General features: G+C 43.7%; 1 protein-coding gene across 5 annotated transcripts in view; it reads left to right on the top strand.

Annotated features, from left to right (window-relative positions):
- Positions 1-27139, top strand: part of ERG (ETS transcription factor ERG) — a 151073-nt gene that overhangs the window by 31512 nt on the left and 92422 nt on the right. For 3 of the 5 annotated variants that reach the window (XM_054839469.1, XM_054839487.1, XM_054839459.1), the window contains exon 2: positions 9022-9109. The exons of 1 other annotated variant lie outside the window; for it this stretch is intronic. In XM_054839469.1, coding sequence (XP_054695444.1) covers positions 9071-9109 — 39 coding nt within the window. In that variant the 5' untranslated portion in view covers positions 9022-9070. Of the gene's footprint in view, positions 1-9021; positions 9110-26646; positions 26749-27139 lie in introns of those variants that run through there. One more of the 5 variants, XM_054839511.1, reaches the window with a different exon arrangement.

Below are 27139 nucleotides of genomic sequence, written 5' to 3'. Positions count from 1 at the left end.
ACATCAGTTTGTACTAGATGCTTAAACGTGGTTGAAAATACGAACGTATTACCCAAATGCTGTGTGTGGTGCAAAACTTATACTGAATCTTGCCTAGTACTTTCTGTGGGTGTATTAGAAACAGATCTCTTGTGAAAAAAAAATTAAAAATAGAGGCATAGGTATCTGACAGCTAGAGGGCAGCTAGAGCATCTAGTCTAATCTCCTGTACATCATCGGTCCTTCAGCTTCACACAGCTACCTCTGGCCTGGAAAATTCAGGTACCAGAACTGAGTGCAGAATGCCAACACTGGCAAATCCACAAATCTTTCTGAAACAAATGGACTTAAAGTCCAAGAGGCACTAGCCAAGGAAGGGTTGAAGGAGCAACCACGGGAGGTTGGTATGTAATTTATTGTTATTGAATTGGATCTTCATGTTTCACTTCCTAAAACAGTTTCATCTGCTTTTATCTTTCAAAGAGAGATATTAATTTTCCTTAGCTTGTGACTTCCTCCTCAAAATAATTTGTTATTAATTCTTTTGATAACAGTGACTGTATCTTTCTGCAGATGTAATTTGAAGTGAGGCATCGGTTAAAATGTTTGAAACAGGCTTGGGCTTTGACACTGGAATGAACGTAAATTAGAAACTACTATTTGTCACTATATCTCTCTCCTGATGTCATCCTGCTTTTGCACAATACACTGTTTTTCTTTGGAAAGTCGTATTTCTGTAAGGTCCATAATTATAATCTGCAGACAGAAATTACGTGGTGGTTACTTCGTGGCCACATGTCTTGCCGTTGTGGAGCTGACTGGTGGACACCTTCTGCTAAGCGCGGAGTTGGGCTGAGTTTGAAGAGTTAAACACAGAAATCTGACAGGGCAGCTCTAGCATGAAACAGAAAGGCAGCAAAGTGTACCAAGTATGAATATGACTTGATCTGGGAACTTTTCTGGTGACCTCTGTGGTTTTCCACTTGGAGAGCACAAAGTCTTGAATTCATTCGTTACTCTCCCCTTGGTATCCCATGCATGTGTATAAGTATCCTGTAACAGGATAAGCATCAGGGAGTAATCATTATCAAACACTCCTGCATGGTATTGAGATAGACAGTCAAAACCTTGAGCTATGGAAAGTGCTTGGTGTAGTTAAATGTGTCAGACGTGACTCAAAAGTCTCCTTCCTTTCTGAAGATATTACTTCATTCATGTTAACCGCATTTGTAAGTGGCCTGGACTGAAGAGATAGTGTTTGGGGAATTCCAAACTCTTTTATATGCAGTTGGGAGTTTTAGGAATAGCTGCTCTGCATTCCACATTGATATATAATCCTCATTATGGCTTTGAATAAGAACATGGTAATTCGCCAAAAAAATAAATAAAACAAGTTATTGGTCAGAGGCGTACTATATAGGGAGTACTAATAAAAACAAATATTTTTGGCTGTAGTCTAAAGTTCCTACTGTAAATGAGCTAATTTAGGGCTGTATCCTCCCCTGAGATCATGGGCTGGAACGTGAGATAAGCAGTAGCTGCACAGATACATTTGGGTGGTAGCGTAGAAATATGCCTTCTCCACCAGCTCCACATTCAAAGGGAAGGTGAGGGGGAACATTTGCTGTCTTTCCCTCCAAGAAGTGGAGCACTCTTCATCCATTAGGAGATATTTAACTCCTTCTACTAACAATTCATGTTCCTTGGAAATGTACACAGATTGGCTCTGTATCCCAGAAGAAAATCCATCTTCCTTCTTCAGTTTTGATGAACTGCAGGGGAGACAGACATAGACATGGACTGCATAGACACGTCTTCAGATAGATGCATCCATTTGCCCTCATGGACGTTAAGGACCTGGAGTATTGCTATGAGTACAGATCTAACTGTAAACTCTGGCCATCTGTGCCTTCACAAACAGGTGGTGACACAGGGCTTATTCTTCAGTTACTGACTTGCTTACGGTAATATTCAAGTTGTGGTTTCACGGTCAGCTTCAACCACGCCAAGCCCACGTCCGCTGCTGACAGGGGCAGGTCTCACCTACCTACCACCCTGAGCCAGTACGTGGTCCCTCCTGCCGCACGTTACCCCGGGGGCTCCGGGGGCACCCCAACGCGCTGCATCGGTGCTGCTGGGAGGGAGTCCCGTCAGAAAGGTGATTTGCTGCCAGTTAGACCAGCACTCTGATCTGACTGACAGAAAGAGTGGTAACGTTGTCTGAGGGAGAGAACTTGTCAGCGTGAGCCGGTCATAAAACCAAATCCTCAGGAGGCTTTTCAGGAGGCTGGGTGGGGAAGTTTTCTTTATTTCCAGAAAAGAAAAAAAAGATATATAAAAAAATAAATTCAGCACTCATTTTTGTATTAACTTCTTTAGGTGTTTCTTGAAAGTGAAAAATCTTTCCGTTTTATCTGCCAGAATTGAAACCCATCAGTCAACCAGACCCGCTCAGTTTTGTTTTTCCCACTGATGTTTTTAACAAAATAATGCCATATTATAAAAAAACCCTACAGCTACCAAAGAGATGTTACAGGAAAATTATCAAAGGAAAACTATCAAACCCTACAGCTCCCAAAGAACTAACCATTTATTTAATGCGCTCCTAAGTCCAGATGTGTACTAGATTCACAGGTTAGAAACCTCTCCTAGCTCAGCTCTATTGCTCCTAACTTACTGCTGTAACAATCAGTGCCACTTAGCATGGCTTCACTCCTGCAGCTGAGCACATCAGGCAGTGCACAGCACATCCATTGAGTGCAGTCCTGCGGAATTGAGTACAAAAAGTTTTCACTGAGAACGGAAAGTTGAAGAAACTTTGATTGACACATCTTTTCCTGTTTTCCTTTTCTTGTCCTTTCTGTTCTTTTATTCATGGTATCTACCTGCAATCCTAAAGTCTTACCCTAACAGTAAATATGCAGTCACTGCAGGTGAACTGCCTTGGCAGTAGCATTTCTTGAGTGTAGCAGGGCAGGATCTTTCCTCAGTGTTTTATTGCTGAGGCTGTTAAAGTGCAGAGAGGTTACAACAAAAGAAGCAAGAAAAACCCCAACCCCAAACTGAAGTGGTTATACCCAACCACAAGTTAAACACAAAAGCTTTAAGCCCATGCCATGCAGCTCTGCTATGTAATAGCTTACTGTCAATATTGGCCCTGGGTTGGAAGAGTTGTATTTCACAGTCTGCTCATCGGAGCCCTAGTTTACAAATGCTGAATTGTAAACATTCCTGTGACTTCAGTTCTGGGCCTTTCTTCACTAGATACTACCGGGTTTTGCTCTTTGAGCCATTCCCCCCGCCCTTGCCCCAAAATACACATCTGCAGTGCGGACTGGGCCACGGTCTGCCCCAGCCCCCGGGAGCGCTCCCCTCGCCTTCTCGGCAAACCTCGGGTGCCGGCAGGAGCTGACTCCGGCGTTCACCTGTCTCTACAGTACCTTCTTCTAAACCTGTTAGTTAGGGTGTGTTAGAGAAGGGGAGACATAAGCTCACAGTACCATGCGGTGCAAGCAGCTCATTGTTTTGTTTGTTACAGCAGTTTCCAAAGTGCATGCTTTTAACTGTCTTCTGCTCCTGAGTTTTGCACATACCAGCTAAAGCAGAGTGGGTGAATTCCTGACCTGCTTCAGACAGTGGCAAAAGTCCAGTTTATTTCAGTGGATAAGGATTTCACCTCTTCTCTTCTTAGTCCCGTTAAAGGACTTAGTTGAAAGAACTTAATAACTTAATGTAATAACTTAATTTCAATAAAGCCCTACTATATGAATAAAGCAGCAGCAGCACTAGGAGAATGATTCCACACTGGTGTTCAGTTAGTGGTCCTTGTAGCTCCTCAGATCTGTGGACTACTTCTGAAGTCCGGCAAGCCTAAGTTTGGCTTCAATTTGCTGTACAAGGGTTCCCACCATAACTGGAATGATTTTAGGTGTCCACAGATCACAGAAAGGCTGAAAACCACACATAGGGCATTCGTCTACCAAAGAAGTGCAGCTCTGAGCTACAGCAGCAGGAGCTCATGCTGTTTCTACACACCACTGAGACCAGGTTTATAGTCCCTCTGCCTTTTGAATATCCCAACCTTTCTTTTACACGCTGTCTCACCAGTGCTGGTAGGATCCAGATGTACAAAAAGAGATTTTCCTGAATAAACAATCCAGAAATGGATGTCTCAAAAGTTCTGCAACAGCTGAAAAACATCAGTTCTTATAAAATATGTGACAAGTACAGTTGCATGACAGTGTGAGGGGGTCTGAAAGTCCTGCTGGCACTCGCTTGGGATAGTCTGCATAACTGTTCAGGGATTCACCTCCTGTGAGTAATGATAAACATCCCAAAGTTATGCTGGTAGAAATTTGGTGCAATGCCACTCTGTATTATTCATCATGCATCTGTGTGTGTGTGTGTGTGCAAATTTCCAGTGTGTGTGCTACCGACAGCTTTTCATGCTGCCTGACATTCACATCTTTGTGAAGTGCAGGCTCTTCCCGCCCCAGCAGCAGTGATACGGGGCTCTTCGGAGAGAGCCGCTGTCCTGCAGGCAGAGCTTTGGCACTGCTCCCTCCCGTGCAGCCTGGGCTTGGGTAACTGTTTAATATCGTCCTTTTTTTCATTGCACCAGGAATCTGGCCCAGCAATTCTGGCATCTTGTTTGCCATTGATTAAGCAGCCCTTCATTATGCAGTACTGGATACACACTGTGGCTGTATTTTGAATATTTCTCCCTTTGCAGATAAGTACTTTGGGCCACATTCATCCCCGGCAGAACAGCAGCTCGGACCATGTTTCTTTATTTGCTGCAGCCAAGCTCTGCTCCGCGTGGGCGTCGTTTTGCCGGGAGTTTGGCCCAGAGTCTTTTTCCGTCGGTTTTGCTGACTGCCTGGTCATGCTCTCTAGCAGCACTTTAGTGTGGGGTGTAGGACACATCGGGAGGAACCTGCTGGGTCTTTTTAGGTGAGCATAGCATGCCAGATTATGGAAAGTGGACCTGCGTTCCCGTCTGCAAGGTAACATGAGTGCAGAAATATATGAGAGAGGGGTGTGCACTGCCCCCCATATAGAGGGGGTGTTCAGCCTCTCAGTAATTTGGCAGTATATGTGTACATTAAAAAGTCTAATCCTTTTGATATGTCTATAAAAAGGAAAAACAATGTAATCACATCTGGTGAACTCGAGAGCTGTACATAATTCTGTGACCCTTTGATGTATTTACATAATTCCAAAAATGCGGGTTGCATGCACGCGCGCACAGAAAGTCAACAGACTCCGTAGCTTATCTGTCTCCTCCTGCGTGGGGTAGCACAGGCATACCCAGGTCTGGCTTGTCTGGCTGGTTTCATACACTAACATGGCTTTATCTTGATATTTTAATATCTGTCCTGAACATCAGAGGGGAATTTGTGTCTCATGAGCAATATTGCTATTTTTTACTATTGCCGTTTTTCTTGTATGATGCTTTGGATGCGTCAGGGGGTGGAAACCAGTACCAAAAGCCAGATCCTGTCATGAGTATTTAATGCTGCCCACAGCCTGATGCCAGCTGTCCTCTTTTCTCCGGGACGTGGGCAGGGCATGTGAGCCTGGTCTACTGTCCCAGCAGTAGCCTGCCTATCTTCTGGTGCTTTCTCTCCCAGGGCCCTTGGGACATGCTCAGTACGTGCTCTGTCCCCCATATATAACTAAAATACAGCTTCTTTTCATTTGGTGGGCGCGCATTGGTCGTGGGGTGGGAGTGCAGGTGCGCTCCAGCCCTGTAGCTCCGGTTGGGTGACCAGATGCACAAAGTCCCACTGGCTACGCCGACCCGATGAACGATTATTTGTTTCACGTGGCGGGAAGGCTTCCCGTTATGGGACAGAGCCTTTTGCCAGTTTGATCGTGTGATGGACCCCCCGGAGCTGCAGGGTCCGTCCCTCGGGTGCTGCCAGGACTGCTGCCCTCTCTCTGCTCTCTGACACCCTGCGAGGTGGGGTGCCGTGGGGACCCGCACCGCTGAAGCAGGATTAATGAAAGCTAGTCTTGACTCAGGACACTGGAAACTATAAGAAAATCTGCTCTGTAGTTACAAATATATCCTTCCGGGGTTAAACCCTAAATCAGGAAGGCACTTAAGTAAGTGCTTAACTTTCAGTTGGTGTTATGATTTCCTTGTTTCAGTTTCTTGAAAGGAGATGTCTCCCTAAACCAGGCTTTAGTGTCATTTTGGCTCTTAGAGTCATGCTAGCCAGGGGATGCAGAGCAAAATCTACAGCCACGTGCAGACCCTGTGACAGACTGTCAAGCACAAACATGACCAGCATGAAATTTGGGGTGGGGGTGGAGGAGGTTCTGGCAATAAATACCATCTGGTTCAGCAAGTTAGTACCAGATGTCTGGAAGCTTCCAATTCCAGCCAGTAAAGGTGGAGCTGAAATAATTATATTTCTGTTTGGAAAAAGCAAGGAAAACTGTCACAGCTTTTTTAACAATCATTTCCCGAAGTAAAAAGGCAAAAGTCATGCCTTTTGCAAACTAGGACATGTCCCACTTTAGAGTAGCTATAAATTAATATCCAGGTGAGAAAGAAGAATACACTGCCAAAGGTTGAGTTTAAAGCAGAATTCCCTCTTTTAGGATCACCGCTACACAGCAGTATGGGGCAAAAGTCAAATGGCCAGAACAGTTGCACATGCATCTTTCCAGCTCACATATTGGCTAACATTTGCTTGTCTTTGATTCCCATATCATGTGGTGTAGAGTTGGCAACTGGTTCGCAAGTGTTCTCCGTCATCTTCTCTTCTATAAAGAATCCGTCTTCTTGGGGAAAAGATGCGATATGAATGGGCCTGGCATTGTTCAAAAAACTCTTCTCAAACCCCAATAGCTTCAAGCAAGTCTGAGCTTCCGAAGAAAAGTCTGTTTCCCACCCCAGAGTGACATGGGGCACTTCTGGAATGGAGTCCACACCTCTGAGCTTAACACATGCTTCCTAAGCGCAAAGTCCTGCTTTTGTTGTGTGAACCCCCCAGGCAGTGAGCTCCAGAGAGGCAGGGATCCCGGCACCGCTGTCAGTGGCTCTCTGAGGTGTCGCAGGCTGGGAGAGCTGGGGGTCCCGCGTGCTCCATCTCCGCCACGATGCGAGATGGCACACAGTTGGTCCTAGACGGGGGACAGGCTCCAGGGCAGGGAACAAGTGGCATTTCTGGGGGACAAAGAGGAACAGAGGTACCCAGCTCTGTAAGGAGCATCGGAGCCCCTTCTCTTTGTGTAGGTGTTGTTGGAAGTGGCTTCCCAAAATGTACCTAAACTCACCTTTCTTCTGAAACCTGGGTTAGCCAGCTAAAGTATGTGGGTAGGGAGGAGAGAGGCAGGGCATGCTTGCACACTGAGCAAAGATGTCAGAGAGGCAGAAATCAACACTGATGCGGCAGAAGTCCCCTCTTTCCTGGGTAGGCATCTTTGCCGGGGGTGAGGCACTGTTATGGCAACACAGTGATGAAAATATGCAAACTGTGAAAACATGATCTAACACTGGGTTTAAAGTATTTTTTCTCTTTGGTTTAAATGAAATTTAGTAGTTTCCAGATCCTGTGTATGATGTTTTGAAAGCTTAAAATACGAATCTCATAAATCCAATGAATAACGTGGTGGGCGTGGATTTATTAGGGAAGGGAACTGAAAGGCATGTCAGTGTTTCTATATGACTTAAATCTGAACAACATCGCTGTTGAAAGTTTGCTTTTACCAAAACAAGTGTCTATTGCTTTTGAGGATATTTAAGTTCTGTGGAAAGAAAAATCTTCACTTAAAACCATGGCATCGCTGTCCTGTTTGATCATCCACAGACAGCTGAGGAAAGAGTACAAAATGGGAATTTGGCTTCTTTTGGGGTTTCTGTAATAGGCCATCCAATTAAGTACCTCATTTTCATGGATCTGAAGAGGGACAAAGCTGGCTCCTTTAAGTAGTAAGGGGGAAATGTACCAAGATCTAAATGGTGATACCTCTAATTGCACTCTGTACCACAGTTTATAAATGGTTCCCTTATATCATGAGGACAGCTTCTGGGGCAAGCTGCAACTCAGTGTTAGTCACTCTGTCAACATTTATCCTGAGTAAATAGGTAAAAGCTATCTGCAATTTGATTCGCAAGTTGGTGTAGATGTGAGAACAGATAATGAAATTAAAAAAGCTGAAGCTGAGGAATAAGATTTTTTTTTTTTCTGATAGTGCCTTACTGCTTTAAAAGATTAAAGAAGTTCAAGGTCATGGGCAAAAGGAAACCTCTTGCGTGAGAAATGGGAAATTCCAGGCTTCTAGAGAGAACTGAGAAAAAGCCAGATCACTTTAAATGACATTCATGTTCCTGCATTTTTCCCACATGTTTTCTAGTTTTCTGGCTTATTGATCCCAATTTATTAGCAGTTAGTTGATGTTCTAGTTACTGAGCAGTAACATTATTTACATTATATATTGTTATTATTTTAAATTGTTTTAATGGTCTCCCACTCCCTGCACATGCAGACAAATGCACCCTGCCTGCCCCAACCCCTCTGTATTTTGTTAGTGGAGATTGATAAGGGATCCCAGAAGATCCATGCTCTGAAGTGCTGTTGATTGAGCACCTGGACCAGATTTGCAACTATCGTAAATGGGCAGAACTTCAGTGAAATGATACTTATTCATATCAGCTCCAGATCTGTCCCAATCCTGCAGTATGTTTCTAAATTGGGAAGAAGGGATTGTGGAAATCCCTGGTATCTCAGGTGAATAATGGGGCTGTGCAGGGCAGAGCACATCCCAGAGTTCTTATTTTGGGAAAATCATCCATTACAAATAAAGACCAATTTTCCATGAGAATTTCAGGACCGACTGTTTTCTCTCCTATTAAATGTATCCTAAACAGACTGTGGAAACAGAAATGTCTTAGAGCTTCAATTGTACTGGTTCTTGAGGAGGTGTAAGGAAGGAAAGATGCTTATCAGTCTATAAAAAGATAGAGTTCTATTGAAAATTAACTTTAAAAAATACAATCATACGACTTTTGTTTCTTTGGTTATGCAGCTGCCTTGGGATCTGAGCTCCTGGTAAACACGTTGGCCTGTTAAAGGACATGATTCAGACTGTTCCAGATCCAGCAGCTCACATCAAGGTTAGTTTCCTGTTTATTGTGAGTCCTCAGATGTTTTGGGAGTGATAAAATTAAAGAATATGTATACATACTGCAGATTTTCTTGCATGTTTATAAATTGTGCTACTGCACAACACCGGCTCTTTTATTCCTCAGTATTTATATGCTATTGTCTGAGTCAGTCCTGACACCTGTGCTGATGTGCTTCTGAAGCATGTGGATATTTCGAGGATAACTTTTTTATGGAGTGAAACCCCTTGATCATCCTTTAATGTTTGTTGTGCTTGATAAAGTACACCTACCTGAAAGATACAGAATTCGTATGTCCCCAGTTCTGCTCCATGGAAGCCAATGGCAAACATTAAGGTTAACTGAAGAAGGAAAATGAGCATAATGCAAAAATTCAAACCCAAACAAGCATCCCTTTTAAAAGATTCAGCACACAGTTTTATGTAAGACTGCAGATGTTGAACTGTGCTCTTGCCTTAAAAACAGCATGGTTTTGCTACGTTTCAGAAGGTGGTATACTGGTTTTACTGTATTGTTACTATTATTATTACTATTACTATTGTTACTGTGTTTTTCTTATCCTTCACTGAAGGCTAGGACCTGGCTAGACTTAGCAGGCGTAGCTGATGACATGTTGCTAAGAACAAGGCATTTTGGAGTAGTGGACATAAACAACAACATCTGAGCCTCACAAACTGACTGGTTTGGGGGACACTCTATTTCTGCCTCACTATTTCATCATCTAGAGGTTTTGTTTGGAAACGGTTTCCTGACTGCTTCTAGAGAAGAACGGTAATTCTCTTTTGCAAAACAAAAAGACACTCGTATAGGAATGTCTTAGGTGGGAAAAACCATCTGATCCTTATATACAAACAGTAGGATGAAACTGCATGCTTTTCATGCATGTGGATTTTGCCATCTGAAAACGCTGCCAGTGTAATAAGATTGCTGTAATCAAATAAATAGATCAGCCATGCTAAGCAGGCTGTAAATGAAAAGTTTGCTCTTACCCTTCCTGACTGCCTTCCTGTCTGTCTGTGTTTCTGTCTTTCCTTGAAGTTATATTTTTTACAACTTCTTTCATGGAGTTTCTTCTTCCACTGCTCTCTACCAGTCAGCAGCTCTCTATAGAAAAGCTTCATTTTACAACTTATTTTTAACTGAACAAAAATGAAATATTATTTTAAACAACTCACTTTTCCTGTAAAAAGGTAGTGAATGAAAGAACATCTCTATATACCTCCCTACAGCATTTTTGGATTGTGTTTAGATAGTAGGATGACTGGCAGTAGCATGACAGCTTGTCCCTTCCCTCTCTCCAAGTTTTCCAAAACCCAGCACTTTCACAGTCTTCTGGTCCTCAATTGTTTTTATGGAAAGAGAAGAAAAACATCCCCCGCCCCCCCCAAGCAGACTTGTCTCAACATGTCTCATCACCTGGATTTCAACCAGTAAGACTTCAAAAAATTGAAGGGGATTTAGTACCTCTTCATGCTGTCTAAGTGTCCACGGCACCAGAAATAACATTAAGAAGAACTCAGTTTCATGCTTTTTGCCCAAACTGGTATCTGAGTAGGTTTTTTTAACCGTGGGAGTTAAAGTTTGAGAGGGCAAGGCTGGGTATGCATGCATCTTATTACAGGAAGTTAAAGAGAGCTGCATAAAAATCTCTGTAATGATGTTTTTAAGGAAACTTGTGGGAGCCTATTTTCAGCAGGACAGCATGCAGAAGTTGCTGTTACATTGAAAAAGGGTGTGAGGAAGGCAATTACTTTAATGCTGTGTTTGGGATAGGAAAGCTAGCCAGCTAGCCATCAAATCCTTTGCATTTCTGTTTATGACATTAGGGTCTGCTTTGGTCTAAACACATTCTTCAGAAAGCTGCCACGGATGCTCTGTTCATTTAGACTTTAAAAGTGGACATAACTACATTCTTAAAAATAAACCATGAGAAAGTGTAATGCATGGGACATTGGAAAGACTATTTGGAGTGATGGTCTTTTCCATCTCCCATTGCTGTGGTGATGTAGAAGGGACAAATTGGGTTCATTACAGTCATCCTTTATATGGTTTTGTTTAATTAACTGTACTCTGTCAGGTAGTCACACGGTATTGTTTATTTTATTTTCTTGAATAAGCAGACACAACCTCATTCGTGCATATTTAGAGCTGTAACTTTGAAGATCACTTTCTAGGAAGTGTCTGAATTATTAAGATTTGACAGATTTTAAGTTTTCTGCCTGAATATGTGCAGAAAATTGTGAAAGATAAATGAATATGGCAATATGAATATTCAGAGACATCTTTTTTTGCAGAAAGGGTGATTTCATTTGCTTTATGTGAGTTTTTATGTGTGCTATTTTGAAATCAGCCTTTCCTGCTGCCAGGAGAAAATGTAACCAACCTCGCAGCTCTTGTGCTCCATTCCTGAATGAGAAATCGTAAAAGCCAGATTCCAGCACCCAGGCAGATCCTGTCCAATTTTGGGTATGTTTTAAAAGTCTTAACGTGCGTGTCCTCATTTTGTTTGGGCAGCTTCATTCCATAGCTACTAAGGATTAAGCTTTACATTTTTCAGCTTGAATGAAGCATCCATAATTGATATGGTGAACCTGTGTTCCTGTTGGTCCCTAATGCCTAATTTCACCTGAGTCACAGCCTTGTGTTTTGCCCAAGCATAAAGGAAAGAAACATTTGATGTGGACAAGAAAAAGGATGTATATGTTTGGACTTTTAGATTGAGTTCAGCAAAATATGGGGAATTTTGACCCTAATCTTTGAGCAGTTCCACGCAAGTTCAGTGCCTGTGAGAGGGCTGAAATGAAGTAAGACTACTCACATCGATAAAGTTGAGTGTACCCCCAAAGATTTGTGGGATCAGCACTCTAGTTTAATAAGGTTTGCTACTGCTAAAGGCTTAAAATAGCACCATTAGTTTGGATTAGTGGCAAACTGTAAAGAAAATAAGTATTGAATTTATTTAAAGGAAGAACAAATATTTTTTCTAAACAATATCCCTAATTAGAATGAAGAAATTATTTTTGGACTGTCATTTGGGCAGTTTTTGGAAGTTGAAAGGGTTTGGGTACAAGGCATTTAAATTTATACCAGGGTTTGTGTATTCCCTCACTCTTCCAGAATAGGTTTTCTCTAACGATTCTGCACACTGGAGAGGAGTTTGTAGACGGGATTCTTTGCAACCAACTCTGTCCTCACCTCTCACCCTGCCCATGCCAAGGGGCTGTCATTTTAATTGGGAGCTATATAATTTTCAATGTTAATCATAATATTAAGGAATATTTTTGTTTATGGTGTCAGGGGATCAAGGTCCTTTTGTCCTCAATAGAATTTTTCAAACACAGCAAAAACAGATCTCTTACTCTATGTACGCTAACAATCACTTCTAGAAAACGCACTATTTTTGCTGTCTTTCCAAAGGGAGTATTCCATGGATGTGCTGAATACTGTTTTCTCCAGGAAGCTGAGCCTTTGCTTGTCAGTCTGAACTAGTTTGCTTCAGGTTGTTCATCATTTGGAGGCTACATAAGGATCTAGCTGCTTAGACTGGTGTTAAATAAAACATCTTAACAAGAGTTATATCTCATCAAACTCAAAAAAACAGGTTAGAGATGTTTCCAAGAAGTCAGTGGCTAGGTTGTCTCTTTGTATGGGCAACAGTAATTGTCATTTACAAGCATTTTTTAATGATGTGACCCCCCCTCTCCCCCCGCTATTCATTAAACTCTAGTTCTTAAAATAGTAGTCACAGAAACACTGTGCAAATGCTACCTGAGTTTTCCATGGTTTTTTTTAACGATGTATGCTTTGTGTTAAAGGTTAAGTGTTAAATTCTACTTTCAGCACCCTCATTTGCAAAGATCAAATGCTTGTTTGGCTTTCGTTAGCTTGTGCCATCACTGCGAGGGTATTTTGTAGAACTGCTTCTCAGGAAAAAATGAGTTACAGCTGCTCCTTTGGCCCTCGCTGGGAGAGGAAGAGTCCAGGATATGACTTGCAGGTAAAGAAATTGCTGCATTTATCAGGAATGGAATCAAACCTGGGGTAAATGGGTGTAGTTTTCATTGAATCAAGGCTGATTTATGCCAGTGGAAGATTTGGTCTGTGTATATTTCGATGGTCCAGTTTTTCTGTTCCTTGGTGATGATTTTGAGATCTGGGATGACTGAAGAAACAGGTGAATGGCAGCAGCTGAGCAGAGGTGCTTGTGGATTGCATAGCCTGCTTTTGTCTTGTAGAAATTGAAAAATGGGGACAATTCATGTCCCAGATAGCTCAATCAAAGAAGACATTTTTAATAAAAAATTCTCAAAGGGCATCAAACACTTTGAGCCAAATTCAGCTGGTCTGTATCCATACAACCTCATTTGTTCTGTGGATATAACTAGAGGTTGTTGGCTCTGAATCTATCAAATTGAGGTTACCAAATCTGTAAACTGTACCTAAGTACAGTGAAGGAAAACCTGGTTTCTCAGAAGAAATACTCTGTAGCTGTTTCTGAAAATTACTCCTGAATTTAGCACTTATGTGCCTGGGCTATGAATTAGGCGGCACACGCACATTTCCATGTACAACACCCCATATTGTCATTGGAAGTACGACAAAACCTGATCCCAGAGCTTCTTTGTTGGCCAAATAATATGTTGGATTTCAAATTGTGGCAGTGTAGAGATGCTGCTGGATGTACCTAATCTATTGCGTTATGGTTAAATCGGATTTTTTTAACTGGTATTATTCATTAAGGAGCATATTCTGGGTCTGATATAATCTGTTATTTTTCCTGGAATTGTAGAGTCTCTAAATAGGATCCAAAATTTCGTTATGCCGGGAGTTTTGTATGCACAAGGCAGTCTCTGCCTGAATAGGCAAGGGGGACAGAAAGGAAGAAGGACAGAATTACTATTATCCTCCAGGATAAGGAAGATAAAGCCAGGCTTTTCCTCCTACGTTTTTTTAGGGTCTTGACTAAGCTAGGAGCCTAGTCTTTGTGGATTCTTTGCATTGCTAAAGCACTTCTTTCATTGCTTATAAAAAGATATTTGGGCAGCTCAGCTAAAAGTGAGAGCATGCAAATCCAAGCCAAAGATACAAAGAGCTTTGCCCAAAGTCACATGTGAAGCAAGCTAATGGCAGACACATTGCAGCCTAGTTGAGTAGGCGATCCATATGGAGTATGTAATACTACTGTATCACAGTATGTCACCGCTGGAGTCAATTTGATAACATACTCCTGTCCCCTCCAGAAAATATGCAACAACTGCTCCTGCTAATGAGCCAAACCTCCCACAGGTATGAATCGGTGATGACCCCATGGACGTATTGCCTGCAATGGCCTCTAGCTGTGAGACGGTGCCTTCAGCCCCAGCGCACAGAGGTGAACAAGCTACTGTGGGTTATCTGGGCTGCAAACTCAGTGCCTGACAGCTGCTCCGGGATAACTGCTGTATGCAGGCTCTTGTCTCGTGGGTTACAAATGTCCCTCAGTGACAGATGTGAAAAAGCGTCGGTATCAGCAGTCCCCAAAGCTGCTGTTGCTGAGTAGCTGTAAGTCCCATCCCCTTTGCTAACCCCTCACTGTGTACTTCATTCGTTATTCTGGCAAAACTTTAAAAGCTCTGCCTCTGCTTTTGTACTGACAGGATAACACCACTGTTTCAATTTCACTATGCTTCTTACTAATTAGGCTAGCTGGATCACAGTTGCTAAATCTTGTTTGAACAATAGCCATGGTTTACTATGAGTTCTCGTAAAATAAAGGAACTGAGTTTATCATGAATGTGGGTGACAGTCCTCTGCACCAGTGCTTGTTCACCAAAACCCCAAACTGCCAGGCTTAGAATCTGGTGCATTATTTCCATCCTCTGTCAGCATACATTAGTTGCCTGTAATAATGCCAGAATTACTACTGTATTTTAATGGTAGAATCTCCTTATAAGCAGAAAGTGATTTACTTCTCAGAAGTTTAGAATTCTGGATCATAACCAAATGATTGCTGTAGAGTTTACATGAGTAAATGCTTCTTTTTTCGGCTTTTTTTTTTCCTTGAACTCTACCTCTTCTCTCTGCCTGAGCAAATACCTTCTTGCTAAAGGAAAAGAGAGATAATGGCTTCTGTGTACTATAATTGATGAACTTTCAGCAATTCGGAGCAAATCCAAGATTGCTGCCAACAGCCAGATGGAAAACAGTGTTAATGACATGTTCAAAGAAAAGTATGTTATTTTGATAGGGGATGGTCTAGAGACTTTAATCTCTATTGTTCTGGGGACTAATGGTATGGATAATTCCTTATGTGAGGCCATTTTTAAACAAAAATTATCTTTTTCATAAGCAGGAAAGAGCAAACTAAAGAGTACCAAATGCATTTTCAATGCTCTGGTTGATGTATATGCTTTACACTAACCCTTTGTTATGTGGAGTCAGATGTGTTCAAATCTCATTTCTGCAGCCTGCCAGATGGTTAAAAGTCTGGACATTTCTGCTGCTGATGGGTAGAAATCATAAAATGGATGGTCATGGAAACTAGAGCCAGGGTGGCAAGCTGAGGGTGGGGACAAGTTATGAGAAGAAGTTGGGAAGGAGAGACAAGACAGACTGGGACAAGGACAAAAAGGCTTTGGGGAAACTGGGAAAAAAGATTCCTTGCCTTCCTCTTCCTCCCCTCTGGAGCCTGGAGTGGGACGGAGGACTCCCAAATTGCAGGCTTGTTTTGCTGCCTGTAAATCTCTCTCAAGCCTACTGACAAAGTAGGTGTCTCCTCCTTCTTAGGTCTTGGCCATCCCAGCAGATGGGGCCAGCAACTCCACCAGCCCAAGCATCTGCGCTGTGTTTCATGCCTGCAAGGCCATGCCTTTTGCGTGTGGCCGCAGTGAGAGCACTGAAAGAAAGGGATGCAAGAAAGTCTGCCTCGGGGAGCTCCACCAGCATGGTGCTTGGGCAGCCTTGGAACTCTGAAAGGCTGCAACGACAGTCTCCTCCTTCCCTGACAAGTGGTTACAGAAACCACCTGCCCAGGACTATCCTTGCACAAATATGCAGTGCACGTGCTAAAGATGTGCAGAGATTATCTCCCATTGAGTCAGAGATTACTGTTTAATGTATATTGGATTTGCATTTTGCCTTGATCTAGCCACAGATATCCCAAGCAATGGGTCATCTTTAACCTTTCTTGAGAGATTATTCCCCATGGCTCATTATTGTGAAGCATTTCCTCCTATTCAGCCACCCTGCTCCCCTCTTTGACTAGCCTTTGTATATCTGCTCTGTACAGATCCAAACTCCTTAATTTCACACTGCTTTTGCTCTTCCTCACCTTCTTAAAGAGGAAGATTTATAGGGAGAGCTCAGGGGAGGTTGCCAAGCATCCCACAGCCTGTCCGCATTAGTTCTGGTCACAGTCCATTTCAGGTGACGGGGGCCAGGCAGCCTTCCCCCCTCACCGCTGCAGCTGCATCCAGCCCTGCTTTCAGCCATACTCATTGCTTGGTCACGAATCACCACGTTGTTATCCTTCTGGTAACACCTCCTAGAGCTGGAAGTCATACTCCAAGGGTTGTTGCTCCTGCAGCCCACAGACACGGCGAGATGCTTCCCTTGGGCTCGGTGATGTGCTTCCCCTGCACATGATGCTCAAAAATTAATCTCTCTCTCACTCTCCCTCCTCTCTCGCTCCTCCCCTCCCCCCTTCATTTGGATGTCATATTGCATACTGGTACTTGCAGCCACCCTCCTTAAATCTGAAATTTTACTTCATTATTTCCTACCCACGTTCTAATCTCCTCAAGATTCTTTTGGACTATTTCAGCAGTCCTGTTGGTGTCCCAAAGCTGACTTTAGGGTGTAATATCTTTTGATGATGTGCTGTTTAATCCCTTTCTTTAGATTATTAATACAGACATTACCTCATAAACAGTTTTGGGCATTTGATTAGATACCTTCCACCAACTAACTATTTTATCATTTGCCGTTAAGTCTTTGCTTGCTATTCTGTAGGACATTTTGAGACTCTCAGTGTTCTTTCCCTAGCCAATTCCAATTCTTGCTGTGAAAAATATTTCTTCTTTGGCTCAAGCCAGTAGCCGGTATTTGGGTATTTCCAGGCTTGTTTCATCAGAAAGAGAAACTGATTCTATATCATGAGCATATTCTTGGTGTGATTTTGGGGTTTTATTGAAGATGTGCATCCTGTCCTTTTTCCCCTAGAAGAACAGAAAGGGTGACAGGACCACTACTGTGTCCCTAAATTCTCATGTCTGTCTTGCCAGTGAGCCCTGTACCTAACAGGCTCTACAGTGTGCTCCCTTCACTACCAGGTCCTGCTCAGAAATACAGCTTTGTGCTGCCTAATAACCTGCAAACCCCAAATGTTACCCTCCAGATTTACAACATAGTTAAACTCAACTAATGATGTGGGTGAGTTTTACTGTATTACATCCCCTACATCCCTAGGCCAATACTTCTGCTACTTCCAGTGTTGGGTTTTGGGGGTTTTTGTGACATGAAAGGGATCCATTTCTTCTGCTGCTGAGGCCTGAAAAGAATGTTTGTCGTGTGCATTATATATTTCATGTGATTACCTTGGATCAAAGATAAACTTGCTGGCAGTCATTATCACCTCCTTGCAGAGCAGCAACAGTTTGGTGGGACACTGTAACCTGCTATTTCAAATTCAGCAAAGTAGTGCTCAAAAGAAGGTAGGTAGATAAATCTGTGGTGTGCTGCGAGCCTTCCAGGATGAGCTGACATGATTATTTGTCCATACTGCCTTGGTCATACATAGAAATTTTCCAGGGACCCAGAAACCTGGCAGATATCAGGGTTGTGAATAACGTGGGAGGAATCCTGGAAACGTGAGAAATCCTGTGTCCAGCACGGCCAGCCCGCAGGCTGAGCGCTGCCTGCGCTTCTCGCATAAGTGTCAGAAGGAGCATATTGCGGTACCTTGGCTTAAATCAGCTGTAATCTCACTGCAGCAGAAATCCGAACGCACACCAAACGTTGTTGTTGCTGCCACTAAGGGAACAGCTGGGAATAGGAGAGGGAGCTTTGTTCCCAAACATCTAACCCTTTTTACCGCTGTGTCTTATGTTTTCTGCACTGTCACGGGGCCTGGCGTTATGAACGGTAACGCTCACTGCGTGCCCTCCGGGCAGGAAAACCAGAGTAAGATGGGATAACTTTAAAATGGCAAATGATCAGGGAGACCCTGAGGACGTGCTGGATGAGATGCTCACCTAACTTTAGTTGCTTTTGATTGGTATTTAGTTTAAGCAGTTTCTGGGTCCCCTCTTTAGAGAATGGGAAGAGACCTATAGTAGGAAGGGGTGAATTGTCCTTGGGAAGCACCTCTGTCTTTCCACTGTTTGCAAGGAGACTCCAGAGTAGTTACATTAAGCACAGGGGGACTTGTAGGTGGCTGTTCATTAGATGGACGGAATCCCATCTTACATGGCATATCATCATTTAACACAGAGCTAGGGGTACACCCAAGCCTTTTCCCAGCAAGCTAGCTCCAAACCCAAAAGCAATGTAATCACATCAAGATGACATTTTACGCAAGTGTAGTAATCCTTTGGAAAGCAGGGAGTAGATGGCATGCTGCGCAGGAGCTGCCACATCCCAAACCTGAATTAGTGTCTCCAGATGTCAGGGTGGGACGGAGATTTGCACGGCAGGACCACAGGTGATGTCTGAAGACACTTGGGGCACAGTCCTCGCTGCCTTGTCAGCAGGAGACAGGCTGAGCCGCCTTCCTCCCAGCCTCTGAGCTTCCTTGCAAAGGGAGCTGCGTAGGTGAGCAGTCAGGCACCCGTGGGGCCCTCCTGTAGGACCTCTCCATGGAGAAGATCTGGGGACAAGCGCTGCAGAGCACAGCGTGCTGCTTGGCGTGGACCCGGCAGGCACACATGTCCAGGGCTGGGACAGCAGAGCTTCCCTGCCTGACGTTTAGACTAAGAGGCCCTCAAAATGAACTCAGAATGAACAAAAAAAACGTTTGAAACTTGAAGTGGAGGCCAACTGAGAATTCAAATTCATTCAGTTAGAGAAACTAAGGGAAGCCACCTACTCCTTAGTTACAGTTTCAGAAAATCTTTCCAATTCTCTCCAAGTTGTCCCAGAACTGCAGCCAGTCAGCTAACGGCGTGTGAGCCATTGCAGAGACGTGATTAACTCGAACAGAGGAAAATATACTTTCAGTTATTACGTGCTAATAAAGCACAAACTAAACAAATTTAGGGAACAGAAGCAATTATATCATTAAACATTTAACTGCAAGATTGATTTTTAAATTGCTAATAATTCAAACTGAAGCATGCACACAAAGAGGAAGAGGGAGGAACGTAATTTTAACAATTGAATCTAATCAGTGCCTCAGTTCAAATGCGTGGCTATAAACGTCAAAATACATAAGATCTCATGCAAGAACAGAAATGGAACCAGAATAGATGAGCATTCCTCACTTGACCAGATTCCTCTAATTGGGAGGAAGTTAAACACATGGAGCGGGGGAACTTTGTGAGCTGGGTTATCTCCAGAGTTCTCTTCAGATACCAGTCTGTGTTCCTGAACAGCCTTCCAAAATCGGCAGGACACAGTGAACTGAGGCACAAATTGCAGGCTCGGCCTCGTGCTTGGATGAGCCCTTCCATGTTCTGCTGCGTTCGCCTGCAAAGGAAGATAAAGCTGGACCCTTATGGAATCAAAAGGGGGCTGCTGTGAGGGATGGCTCCCCACGGAAGGAATGGAGATATTTCCCTCCCCATCTGAAAAAAACCTGTTTTCTGTTGCTCTTTGAATTGCATTGGAGGGAAGGGAGAGACTGCCCTGGGCTGCAGCGGAAGGTGGGTTTGATGAAGATCAGTGCTGTTGGGGTGCAGCAGGGTGGGACGTCCTCTCGGCTGCAGGGTTGTATTTGTTTTCATAGCTTATGGCAGGGCTGCTCCCTTTGAAAAAGTATAAATCTTAATCAAATAAAACTGATGCGCTGCCATATTTACCCATCTCACTGGTTGTCCTACATCATGTTTTAGCATATAAGTTACATGACAGAGTTATCCAGGGGTTGCCAGCTGACACAGAAACAAACCCTCATGTTAAATTGCCTGCAGATGTCCTCTTCCAACTCCTGTAAGGAACTTCTACCAGTTCTCTCTCTCCTTTTTTTTTTTTTTTTTTTTTTTTTTTGTGTGTGTGTGTGTTAAATAAAAGCAGCAGAAGAGGGGGAAAACAATCTCAGTTGAATCTCTGTGCTAGTGCCTCTGTTTGCAGGACAGGAAGCCTTAAGAAGACAATGCAATTTGTAGGCAAGCGCAACAAAAAGCCCTGTAAGGATTTCCAAAAACTTTAGTGGACCAAATGAGTCGTGGTTATTTTTAAGACTGGAGCTGACTGAATAATGCCAAGTCTAATGCTGCCAAGGTGGGCTTTTCAGGAGATTCAGACTTGAGGAGGTGAGAAGATCTTTATGTTCTGTTGGCTGCAATTTATTTGATACTAGAATTCATGGCTTAGAGTTTTGACTAGACATTCCTTTTGTTTTGATATTGATCTAAAGAAATCAGGATTTTATCTGATGGACTTAACTTCTTGTTCTGTTTGGCAGAAATCTCCAAGTCAGATTGTGACATTCTTGAAAACATTCACTGTTTACATTTACATAATTAGGAAATTTTGTTTTGTTTTTGTTTTCATTGTATCGATTTACTGAAGTTTGTGAACTTTTTGCTTGTCTGTCTCTCTTGGTTGGGGAAATCACAGAATGTTGTTTCTTTTTCCTGGCTGGAGGAGTATGGGCTATTTATGAGTAGTTTTAAAATACGCTTTCTGTGAGTGCTTACATGTTCCTCTTTGCAATGTGATATTTCTGGATGGTCAGTCTAGCCAAAAGCAATTGCAAAAGGTTAGTGGAGAGCAGAGCTCCCATTTAGACACCTACATGAAATGCTGTCCCTTCAAAAGCTGTGAGTGCCAAACAACTCCCACTTGGAACAATGGAAGCTGGTGAGAGCCAACAGCTTCCGAAAATCTGGCCTCACACGGCTTCAAAAGAGATTGATTAGCAAGTCCAGCAAACTGGGGTGGTTTTTTTCTGTACTTGCTTAGCTCTGCATGGAGAATATTATCTGCCCTTGAAGTATGCTCAGCAGTTGCAGGTGATGGACTAAGAGGAAGGTTCCTCCTGGGAAGGTGGAGTTCCAGGTGGGTCAGTAGGCAGGCAGGCAGGTAGGCTTGGTGGGCAGGCAGCTTTTTGCCAGGTTTGCTTCAGGGGAGCTTTGCCAGGAGCCTTGAACTTTGCTAGGCAGGTAGAAGGAAAGCCCTGGAGAGCTACCTCTGTAACTCACCCGCGTGGATCTTTTTTCAGTAAGAAAACAAAAGTACTTTTTCCCAGTTGTCTTAAACTGCTTCGGAAGTGACATAAACAAAACCAGAAAAGGCCTCTCTGACATTACTGAAATAGGGATGTCCAGATGGGAAATTATAGTAATATAACTCTTGCATTCTAACTTCACGTCCTCTGTAACTTCCATGTGTGGGCAAAGGAGATAAATTTGCTCTCTGGAGCTACACATGCGCTTCTTTCTTTTGATTAAGCCTGAAGCACTTTTCTCTTTCTGCCTGTGATGATGGAGTGAGGTCCGCAGGAAAAGTAGGATTAGAAATTAATGTTTTGGGAGCTTTATTACTAAACTAAGTTATCTTTGTGGCTTTCTGAAATGTTTTTTTAATTCTATGTGTCACAAATCACAAGCGATTTTTTCAGTTAAGCAAGCCTTTCAAATACAAGAACAATAGGACTGTGATAATACGAGGAAAGAGCAATTCTGAAAACCAAATAATGAGTTTTGGTTATTGTCGTTTTTAAACATGGTAAACAGGTTGGGGACCAATATGCTTGCAAATGACCTAAGTCTTCCTTTCCAGTGGTAATCCGTATTCTTTTGAAAAGCTAATAAAAGTGGTGTATGAAAGAAATTCCTGGGGCGCTGCAGAACTCACCCTCCTAGGGAGCGAGCCAGATGTGCCGGTTAATAACCTAGCAAGCATTCAAAGCCAGGGCAGTAACCGCTTGGTATCACCTAAGCCAGACGTTCTGTGTCGGTGCAAGGCAATATTGCATACTGGTCACATTCGCAGCAGAGAGCTGGAAGACATGTGCAGTCTTATTAAAGGAAGAAAAAAGAAAAAAATAAAACAACAAAAAGGAAAAGAAAAGGAGGGGACAGGGAGAAGGAGAGGGAGACAATGTGTCTGTCCTGAGAAGCAGCAAAGTAGCAGACACACTCCTCCACATGTGCATTAGTCTGTCAGCCTGGATTCTGTTATCCAGATGTTGGGATGGATCCTATGGCAGGGACCATGAAGGAAAAGGCTTTTAAAAGAAATCATATTTCAGTGGTGAAATTAACGTTACCAGATTTTTCAAATGCAATCACTAGTGTAATTTTTCAGAATGCTTTAGTAAAATAACAAATCCTAGATTTAATGCTTTTTACAGACTTATTTGGCAATGCCTCTTCCAAACACAAGTGTTGATCGCTTTTAGAACCAAGATGCCTTAGAGTAAACAGCACGTTAAAGTTGTTCTCAAACCAGTCCTACCAAACTGAAAAGTCCGATGGGCTTTTCTCAAGGCCCCCTCCCCCCCCAGCATCAAACCCTTTGAGAGCTTCGGCCATTGCATCAAAACAGTGCTTATGCATAATAAAACCGTACATATTTCCAGTGGCAATCCGAATACATCAGCATCAAACAAGATTTTTAAAAAATCCCGAATTTACTTTACCAGGCGGAGCAGAAAAATAAATTACTTATGGCATTTATGGTATATTTGTAACTTGAAACTGATGGCTTCATGTTACTGGGCATAACGTGTGCGGCATATAAACAAACACTGCACAAAAAGACAAGTCCCAGCTTTGTCTCTCTGACACTTTGCCTCTGTGACCGGGATCCCACAACCAACGCCACATGTGTATTTCTGCTGAGCTTGTGTTTACGTTGAACTCGGCTCAGCCCTGTGCTGATCTTGCCCACGCGTGGCAGGATCAGGGTGTCCGATGGGAAACCGGGGTGCGGTGATAGGAGACGATGTGCATGCCCGACCGGCCACGGTCATCACAAGGGGAAAGGGAGAGCATCTGTGAATAAACATTTATTTGAATGTGTTAAACAATGCGGTTGTTGTTCTTGCCTGTAAATTTTTCATGAGGCCTCAGGAATGCAACATTGACGTAAAAAGATGGTGATATGCAAATGTTACTAAACCTCATATTCGTGACTGATAAGGAGTCACTGCTTTCAGCTATCACAGAAAGCAGAAGGTGGATACGTGAAAACTCGAAGAGTGGATTTGTGATTATGTTGCAAATAGAAACAAGGCAATTTTATATCAATATTAGTACGGTGCACTTTGGAAGCAGTCTGGATGTTTTCATACATAATTATGGCTTCAGTAAAAATGTGCATTTATACAGACAGCTGGTGTATCTTTTCCCACGTTGGAATAGTATCAGCTGAGTAGATCTTGCGAGAAATCTCAGTTTGTAGTTTTGGTAAAAGCAAGACTCGCAGATGCAGATTTCTTTGTGGCATTTCACCGTTGGATATGATCTTGACTCTGCTGTGCATCTCAAAAGTTAGTGGACCTCTGCAGTTCATTCTTGCATCTGTCACACAAAGCACATGGGGATGTGCAGCACCACCTAACCAGGGTGAAAAAATGTACTGTTTTCCTTCCTGATGCAGCCAGGGTGTAGCTCTGAGTGCCCGACGGAGATAACCAAGCCGGTCGAGGACAAGCCAGCTTTGGTGCTGCCCACAGCAGAGGCTCCCTGGCACGGTGCTGCCGACTCGCCAGCTCGCCCTGTTTGGTTTCGGCATCCCCTCCTACCCCGGGAAAGGGGAGGAAGGGGTCCGTGGCTGCCTGCCCCTGCCCTGCGGGGCCTCGAGGAGCCATGTGTTATCTCAGACACCCATTAACCTCGCAGTCTGCCCTCGGCGCTGAGTGCACGCCTCAGACGGGGCTGGGCTGAGAGCTGACGGGGCTCCGTGGGCGAGAGCTTTCCAGGCAAAGCAGCCCGTCATTGCACACTGCAGTTTGTCAGAACGAGAGCCTTGGAGCCGGCGGGGTGTGATTCATCTGTCCCGGCAAGGTCTCTGAGGCAATCTGACATTATTCGGACTGATATCATTAATTAATGAGGGCTGAATGTTATTCTTAGACACTGGAGTGAGTATTGGGTAGAGAAGCCTATGAAAGGGCTCTTTGATTTTGGAAAATTCCTATGGCACTGTCAAATTTGCTAACAAAATTAAATCATCTGCCAACTTTCCAAGTTAAGGAGCACATCCCTTCTGGAGGCTTGACTGAGTCTCCTCAGTGCCTCCTCGGGATCAAGGGATTACTTGATTTATATTAATGCCAAATGAAAATGATAGATAGCCTCCAAAACCCAGTCATATTAAATCCATCAGGCGGGCTTTGGAGAAATCGTTTTTGTTTGTTTGCTTCAGCACAGATTAGATCCTCCTCCACCTTTGTTTGGCTATGTTTGGTTTAATACGCTCAAGGTGGAAGCCAGCCAAAAACCAGAGTTTTAGTGCAGCCTGGGGGCTGGTCACCGGGTTGTGCCTGGGCTCTGCCCCTCCGCTGGGGTCACCCGCACCCCCCCGCAGCGGGAGCTGTGCACGCACCCGTGGCACACTCAAACAAACCCCTGATTTAACAACGTTTGGGTCTGGTATTGAAAAGCATCAGCTTGTGCTACAAAGCAGATGAAGAGATCAGCTCGCCCTGCTCCTGGCGCTGGCGTCCCGGGGGCTGGCGCTGCTCTTCCCTCCCCCTGACCCTTTTCCTCCCCAGAGCCGCCGCTGGTCCCGGTGCCGGCTGGCCGCCCGCTGCACGGACCCTGCAGGTGTCCAGAATTAGCAAAGCCTTTGCAGGCCTCTGGCGGCAGATATATAAATATAATGCTGTCATTCCTTTGAAACCCCAACCCTGGCAGGGCCGGGAACGCGGGAAGCACGGTGCACGTGTGGGCCGGCTGGCCATCACACATGGATCCCGTTGCAGCCCTGATAATGCTGGGGCGGGGGGAGAAGGGCAAGGGGGCTGCCGGCAGGTCAGACACGCTACCCCCCCCCAGTTTGTCTGTCTCTGAGCTGCTCTTGGTCTTCATGTAAACAGAGAGGTTCCCAAGTGCAGCCGGTTCCTCGGTTTGCTGTTGCTGCCTCGTTTTTTGGGTAAGGAGGTGGCATGCACGGCCAGCTGGTCTGCTCGGGCAGCGGGAGCTTGCCAAGTAATTGCTTTGTGGTTGAACTTTACGTGCATGTTATCTGAGGTAGGCACTTTTGGGATGATATGCACATACTGGTGGTTATCATGTCACCAAATGCTCATCTGCAACGTGGGTCGGGTTTGTCTTTCAGCTGTAGCGCGTTGTCCGCAGGGCAGCTGCTGCAATACGTGTGCATGTACAACACCCCCCCCACACACACACACACACTCTCCCCCCCTCCCAAACACACCAATCCCTGGAAGCAGACCAGCAGCCACCTTAGCCGAATAAAGCACATGAATGCTTACTATTATTTGGGGAAAAAAACCAACCTGAATCTGTTCTAGATTGTGCTAATTATAAAGAGGTTTGACATGGTACCATCCGCTCAGCAGCAGAAAGACCTGAGTTACTTGAATCCCCCGTTTGGTTTGGGGTGGCTTGTGTCCATGAACCAGGCTGTAATCTGTAATTCTGGCTGCTGGAGTGGGGAATTTTTTAGGGATGTGTGTGTGACTTTTACTTTAGATATCTGCTCTAGAGGCACCCTTAAAGCATTTTGCTTCCATTGCCAGGATCAACAGACGAGGTGCTGGAACAAACTGATAAATTAAATAGCAACAAGTTACCCAGACCTGATGGTATTAATCCAGGAGTTGTGAAAGGCCTGAAGAATGAAGTGCCTGAGCTGCTCACAACAGAAATGTAGGGACCTAAGGGAAGCAGAGAACTTGGGAGTGACAGTCTTTGTACTTACTTTTAAAAACAAACATGAGAGCGGTGCTGGGAAGCACCTCTGAGCCTTACTGCAGGGCAAAAATAACACCTAACTAGTTGCAATAATAAACAATGGCAAAGTTATAAATACACCTCCTACATCAACGATACGAAAGAGATGAGGTGGGATGTTATTTTCCAAAGGAAAATTGGAAGTTTTTGTTGTACCACAATTTTTAGAATGCACAAAAAAACAGATTTGGAAGCACGGGTTAGTTTTTTTTAAAAGACTCAAGGAGCTTTCTTGTCAAGGGAAAAAGTGACATTCAGTCACCCATTAAAAATGGATAGGAAAGAGAAAATGAGAAAATAATAGTAAACATTCAGTTTTTAGCCTGGCACCCAAGATCAGCAGCAGGGTGTCTCAAATTGCATCCTAAATCTGGCGCTGTTTAATACATTTAGTAATGAGCTGGAAAACAGGAAGTGAGGCCCCAATCAGATTTGAGATGATATGCATGTTCATATATTTTTTAGGTTATTCAAGACAAGCTGAAAGAAATACGGAATGTTTCACCAAGCCAAGTAGAAAGCACTGTGCATGACAAATCGATATGAAAATGCATATGAAAAAGTAATGTAGGTAGGAAAAAAAAAAGTGCCATTGAATAACTATCATTGCGATTAAATACACTGAATACCACTTTTGAGACACACTACATTAATCTTCTTCCATGCTGAAAACTGGTCTCCTACTCTTTTATCAGTTTCTAATTTATGGTGAAATACGAACCTGCATCCTATGACAACTGTTCCTCTTTGATAACTTTCTTAAAGTTATTCTGCAGAGAGTCCTGAGCTTCTGGTACGCTTGTATTCTGTCTGGACCAACCAGTGATCCACGTGGTGCAGTGGCTGACAAATGGCAGTGATGGTAATTAATACCATAATCAGCTGTTGTAGCTGCTATGATGGGCCTCTGTGCTTGTGACTGAGCATGGTGGCTGGGGTGGATACGGGATTAATGTGT

The sequence above is a fragment of the Grus americana genome, chromosome 1 (assembly GCF_028858705.1).
Source record: "Grus americana isolate bGruAme1 chromosome 1, bGruAme1.mat, whole genome shotgun sequence".
Taxonomy (NCBI): domain Eukaryota; kingdom Metazoa; phylum Chordata; class Aves; order Gruiformes; family Gruidae; genus Grus; species Grus americana.
Note: the sequence above shows the minus strand (reverse complement) of the source record. Positions and strands in the feature narration are given on the sequence as shown.